This window comes from Pinus tabuliformis, chromosome J, assembly GCF_031772625.1.
Source record: "Pinus tabuliformis cultivar Carrire ecotype Pingquan chromosome J, CPIR1, whole genome shotgun sequence".
NCBI lineage: Eukaryota > Viridiplantae > Streptophyta > Pinopsida > Pinales > Pinaceae > Pinus > Pinus tabuliformis.
In genome coordinates, this window is record NC_142295.1 from 1,095,707,830 (window position 1) to 1,095,714,568 (window position 6,739).

General features: G+C 34.7%; 1 protein-coding gene across 1 annotated transcript; it reads right to left on the reverse strand.

Moving 5' to 3' along the window:
• Positions 1-3,723: 3,723 nt before the first annotated feature.
• Positions 3,724-6,165, reverse strand: LOC149230854 (putative F-box protein At3g61730). Its single transcript, XM_089376154.1, has 8 exons — positions 6,062-6,165; positions 4,946-5,148; positions 4,800-4,844; positions 4,522-4,686; positions 4,369-4,416; positions 4,110-4,280; positions 3,904-4,011; positions 3,724-3,806 (listed from the first exon to the last, which is right to left on the reverse strand). Exons 1-8 carry the CDS (start codon positions 6,163-6,165, stop codon positions 3,724-3,726), a joined length of 927 nt encoding a protein of 308 aa, XP_089232280.1.
• Between the last annotated feature and the right edge of the window lie 574 nt (positions 6,166-6,739).

Genomic DNA, 6,739 nt, shown 5'->3' on the forward strand with positions numbered 1-6,739 from the left:
ATTCTTTGCCAATTATCAAGTATACTATTATATCAAAAATCAATGTTTCTATGTAGCTTTACCATGAATTAATATAATGCAAGATAATTGTCCAATACCAAGTGCACTATCTCAGCATAAGTACCATGAATCAAACTTACTTGCTTGCATATGCATGCATGAACCATTTGTGAAGGTGATATTCATCATAGCTTAGGGCTTACCTAGCCATCCAATGTTGCAGCTGAAACATAACATTGAAACAATGCATCATATATACCTTGTAGTACTCAAATACTTGTGCACCTTCTCATTTGACATAGGTAACACTTTGTCAATTTTTCATCAAGTGCCTCTTTTCCTTTTCTAGTGCTAGTATTCCTGCACTAACCATGATCCTCAAGAAGATACACTTATCACAACTCATCAAGACATTAGAAGTATCCAAATACTAATATATATAGGAAGTATAACCAATAATCAAAGGAATAAACTCAAACAAGAATAGAATCACAAAGAGGTAACATAAATATAAAAGGTACTTATATTTTAACAAGAGGAGGCCAACTCCCCCTTGAACCAACCTTCAAAATTCATGGCTTTCCATTCATCATATAACATTGTTTCCTTCAATATACTCATCAACTTTATCAATAACCAAGGCCTAATTGAGATTATCCCATCTAGAGCTACATCAAATCTGTCACAAGTGCTTGCACATGTTCACATTGATCATGCTAGGGTTTCTAAAGTGCATATCTCCAATATTTTTCATATTCCAAGGTTTCTTTCAAACCATAACCTCACGATATCCATCAAACCCTAATACACAAATTGCGTAGGGTTACCTTCAAACCCTAGTATTCTTTTTGGTATCATCCATCTTCTCTTGCTACCATGAAAGGTGTCTTGTTAGGGGTGATCTTAATGACTTTTCTTTAGCCCAACTTTGATACCATGTTAATTTTTCTTAAAAGCTACATTGTTCTTTTCTTTGATAATTGCATTTCATCACTAACATATTAAATTCACCCCATAACAACTTAACATTATTCATATTTACAATATTATTCAACAACATATACAAATATATAGAAAGAACAATATCATCATCAATGCAACGAAACATAAAGGAATAATAGAAGAAAAAAATTCACATATAGAGACACCAGGATTGGTCAGAGATCGAGGTAAAACCCACTATGGGGAAACCCTTTCAAATTCTTCTTCTTATTAGATTGTCATTGAATGATTCAACAAAAGAGAGTACAATGATCGATATCTTCATCCATACAACTATCTAACCAAATAAACTAAACAATATCCATAAGATGAACCCAACCATGCTAAAAATCGAAAAACCCTAATTCAGGAACCTATAGTCAATTATCATTGTCTGTAGTCAGCTTCCAAACTCTCCGGTCAATGGGTGAAAACTTTGGTCAACTGAAAATTTCAACCTTTAGATTCCAGTCGTAGGGAAGATGTGTAATGCATGTGAATGAAAGGATTTGGTCGAAATTTCTCCATGACATGCCTGTGACTGCAGTCAATATTTCTCTATGGCATGCCTGCTAATGAGACTCAAAACCCTAAAAATAGAGATGCGAGCTTCAGAACCTACAATTTTGGACTTGTGCCAATCAATCTCTGCAAACTTGCCTCAAATCTGTGTGAGCCAAACCAAAGAACAAAATAGAATAATCTCTCATGATCATGTCCAAATGAGGTTGAGGCCACTTGTATTTATAGCCTTCCAAGGGTATCCAATTTGTTTTAGGGCCAATCTGGTCAAATATGCACATGTGGGATTTAATTCAATGATACAGTTTTCCCTTGTCCAAATTGAGCACTTCAATAGTCAAAATTGGTCCTCTCGAAAAGGGTAATACCATCCCATGGTTGGAATTTGTGAATGAGTTGCCAAATTAACATGAGAGAAGTTGGAATTCACATGAAATTCACTAAGTGGTCCATGCCACCAATTATGACTCATTTTCTACCACTATACGCCAAAGCCGCTCAGATTCCATCACTGTCGTCTGATTTTTGGTAGTGGGTGCAAGGAAACTTAGAACAATGATTGTTTTTATCATCATGTCCTTTGTTAGGTTAACTATACGTTTTTCAAATTTTTACCTATCTTGTTGTTTTGATTGATGAAATAGGAAGAAACAATCATAAAACAAAGTAACATAATTTAAGATGGTGGTTCTTGTTGTATGTGATGCCAAAAGAACATGTCATTGGTTTGATTATGTCTATAATCTGTTAGGATTTGTGGTTCTAGAGGATGTGTGACCCAAGAACAATAATTGCAGGTTATGATTTTTTGTGTCTGTGAGTTTGTAAAAAGGTAACTTTGTAAGATTGATTGCTAGACAAATTCAGTATCTAGATGCTTGCATATATAATTAGTAAACACAATGTGCTATGTTTTTGTCATAGGGGAGTTTGAGAGTAGAATGATTTGGTGTCAAGACTGCTTCTCTAGCATAGTGACAAGATGATAATATGTGGATACTCGAAATTCAACTTGAATGTTATGAATCGTCGGTCCTACAAATATGTCAAGAATGGTCAAAAGAAATTGTATCTCAAATATATCAAGTGGTAGCTCAAAGTTGGTGGTTGAGAAAGAGTGTACTCTAAGAGATCTCAAAGTGGATAAAAGTGCTAAAAAAAGCCAAACCATACAAGCTTAAAGCGAAATATGTTTATGTGACTTAGTATTGTTCTTTGAAATGAAAACTTTATAATGTAAGCATTAAAAAAGAGTGTTAGAATTAATACTTACATTAGTGAATTTTATTTGGATTTGTTGAAATAAGATATTTTCTCAATTATAATCTTCAAATTTGAAATTAGTTATATATAACTCCAAATGTATTTGAAGTTGAATGTACCTAATAATTTTATGGTGAGCCAATAAAATTCTTTGTAAATAGGCATCCCACACACTTAACAAAAACATGTGTCGCAAGCATCTTACTTACTCAGCGATTTTAACTTTGGTATTTTAAATTCCATTTTGAAAACCACCCCCAAAAAAGTAAAAATATGTGACATATTTCATGTTATTTAGCATTTTAACTTTTGTTTTTTAAATTCCATTTTTACAACCACAAAACAAACCCAAAAAAACATATTTGACAGGCCAGTTTTAACGAATGGAGAAAAAAATAAAAAGAAATTCAGCGTGCAATATATGTAATCCCATTCCTATAATACAAAACCACAACATAAATAAAGAAAATAATATGAAAGAAGCACGACGAAGGTATAATCCGTAGCTATGTTCCAGATTCAGGACAAGTGTTTCGAAAAAGTACACAGGAGTGCTCAAACGGCAGCACACAAATGATTTACCCCAAAACTACTATCCCTGTTTTAAGGGGGGTTATTTTCTTCCAATTAACGAAGACAACTGCAATTTTTCAAGGAGAGTGCAAACTACCTTGACCTTTGCCAGAAAGAGTGGTGCGTGCCTTTTCTACACAACTAGGATAAAATGAATGTGTGGGCTGACAACAAACCCCTCTTCCTTTAGGATATGTTCTAATCATTATGTTCCCTCATGCTTCTTTTTGTGCCGAAGAAGCTATTGACCCAATGAGAATTGAACTACTCGTCCAACTATATATGAATAGGTTTTAACCATATACAAATTAACTAATGTGAAAAAGAGCAGCTCTTAAAGTAAGGGCATTCCGTCCTCACGGTTGGATGCTCATACGCTTTACTTTAGACGAGCTGCTGGGAAACACGAATAGCAAGCACAGGTCCTTCCTCGCCAGCTTTCAGTATATGGTACCGCACATGCAGACCTGCGACAGTTCAGTTTAACCTTGCGATGTAGAGCGTCAAAGGTTATTGAACACTATGTGAGAAGCTTTAAAGTGCAGTGGCGTAATCGAAACACACCTTCGTTATCCTGTAAATTTGTGCTCACTGCTGTAGCATGTGAGGATATCTTTACCTTTGGCTCCCAGTCTCCGGGTTTACCCATCCATGACTTTAAATCCACGAGCTCTAAATAGGTATACTTCGAATCCACGTCAATAACTTGGAAGTAATAGAAATCATGCTAAAGTCACTTGCTTTTAGTGCATTGTTTTGCAGGTTCTCACCTAATGTGGAGTCACACTTGATGTGCATGCCATCAAAGATTCCAGCTGTAGCTGCCAGACAATTGCACTGAACTATATGTGAACCTACTTCGGTATACTCCCAGGATCCATCTTTGTATTCTTTGTGAAGAAAAAGCTCAAAATGTCGGACATCTAGGGTTTGCATTGTGCCTACAATTAAATAATTAAGCATCAGGCTGTACATAAAACTTCATCGTCTCATTGCCAAAGAAGACGAAGGGAGAAGATAGATTTTCACCTTCACATGTTTTAAGGTTGCAGACAGGGCAGCGAACCAGTTGGAGATCTGAAGAATGCCATGGGATCATTTCCACGCTTTAATTTAATCCAAATTGACTGAAACTTTGACTAAATTTTGTATTTTGTTTTACTATATTTCATTCCCCATTACCTGCAATCCATATTCCCGTCTTGACGTCCGATAATAGGCATGCTTTGGTAGGAATTTTGAATTTTCCCTTTTCTTTATTTGAAATTGTGGCTTTAACCTCTGAAATCTTTTCAGTCACCAGCACCTCGCCGGAGTCAAAGGAGAAGGCTCCGATTCTCATCCAATCTGCGAAAACATTGATTGAGATGCAGCGATCTATCAATCGGGAAAAATATAAAATAAAAGGAATGACGTGAAAAAGTTTAAAGTTTAGAATTTTTAATGAACACTGTACATACCGATGTGCTTTTCAACCAGACGAATGCTGTAGGAATGACTTCCGTCTTCATAGCAGATTTTACGCAAATTGCAATCAGAATCAGTAGCCGAAGTTTTATGTCGACTTGTAAATTTCCAAAAGATAATTGATTGACAGCCTACATACCAAAAGCCGAGGTATAGATGTCCTTCCAGCTAAATTGAACGGGTTTCCTTGGCGGAGGAACCTCAAGGTCTCTCAAGCAGATGAATTTCCAGATACTGTCGTCCATCACCATATTGTAGAAGTGGTGATTTACTAATGCCAGCCTTACAATACTTTTTGCGTCCAGGAACTGTGCAATTGCCGTCCAAATGTCGTCATTGTACCTGTTTCCGCAATTTAAAGTATCTTTAGAAGATTCACAAAGCCTCTACTATAGAACACAAATTTGCAACGTAGCTGCGCCGCAGACATTTCAGAATGGATCTTCAGTTGGAGGCAATAATCTTTTCGGGAAAAATCTACATTGAAAAAATGAGTCTTTGAAACAAAAACAGTGAAGACAAAACAAAAATTATATATTTGAAATCTAATATGAAATAAATTTAATTGTCAGTTAAAATTTGTTACAACAGAAGCAAGAATTGCCATTTATTTAACAGCTGCCTCTTTAATTCGAAGGAGTCCTAACCGGAAGTTGATAAGACTTTGAAGTTACTGATTTTTTTAAAATTAACGAATATTTAAAAGATGCCGTTAAATTTAAGAAACAATGAAATTTAAAGCAATAACTGCTACTGTTAAAGTATTTATTTGAGGAGGAGCTCTTTTTACAAATCTAAACTTTGTCAAGCACGGTATTAAAGCGTAACTTCGCAATAACAGGACATCGTATATAAATTTCCAGACCGCATCTGGTGGAAAGATCGGCAAAGCATGAAATCTTGAGTAAATTTTAATACTTAGACTAACACCATTATATTCCTGAACTAAAAACAGAGTTTCTTCCGTAAATTGAAGAAATAAGTCAGGAAATCATGGCGCAGTTTAATAAGAACTAACTTTACAGCATAATGTTGTCAAAGCTTTCAAAGTGAGCCTCCTCTTGGAAAATCTCCCGGCAAATTTAACAATTATACGGTCGGACCGCATTATTTCAGCACTTGTCCACAGGAAAATGTCAATCTCCCATGAGCTTCGAAACATTATGCCGTATTCACTTAAATTTATCGAAGAACGGAAAATAACACGAAGGAAATATGGTTATCAAATCTTATTAACAATAACAGTCGATATTACCAGGCGAATTGCGATTGTAATGGACATGCTCGAGACATTCTTTTGGTGATCATTCGAGGTCGAGGCGAGCAAACTATTTGCTTTGACTTTGCTGGCTTCTTCATTTCGTTTTATCTGGAATTTGAGGCGGATGCGATCGTCAAGAAGTTGGGGATTGGCAGATTGCCAAATTCTGGAACGTTCAGATTCCTAGATGAATGGTTATTAGTACTGAATAGCCAAGGATATTTATGGGCAAAAAAAAATCTAGGATGACCTCCGGTCCATGGGTTCTAACCAGAGTAAGGAAAACTGTAAGCATAGACACTTATAGGCAAAAGGGTTCTTTTATTTTATTTTTTAATTTAATTTTTTCTTTTTGTCTCTCCGGTCTTATTTAATATTTATTATTAATTTTTATTAGAAATATGGTAATAATTAAATATAAAATTTATTTTTACATTAAAAAATATATTTGAATAATAAAAAATAAATTCAACCTTATAAATTAAATAAGACAGTTTAGGATCTGGTTTACTAATACGAGGGCCTTGGATATTTGTTTTAAAAATGGTTTTGGTATAATTTTTATTTTTTGTTTTTAATAAAAAGTTTGATATTCAATTAATTGGTTTACTAATACGAGGGCCTTGGATATTTGTTTTAAAAATGGTTTTGGTATAATTTTTATTTTCTTTT

What these genes read in the sequence shown, in the direction of transcription:
- LOC149230854 (XM_089376154.1), bottom strand. Translation starts at nt 6,165, where the DNA reads ATGAAGAAGCCAGCAAAGTCAAAGCAAATAGTTTGCTCGCCTCGACCT. An exon ending in CATCTATACCTCGGCTTTTG is followed by an intron (nt 4,845 to 4,945) that starts GTATGTAGGCTG and finishes TCTGCTATGAAG; the next exon opens with ACGGAAGTCATTCCTACAGC. An exon ending in GACGGGAATATGGATTGCAG is followed by an intron (nt 4,417 to 4,521) that starts GTAATGGGGAAT and finishes GGCATTCTTCAG; the next exon opens with ATCTCCAACTGGTTCGCTGC.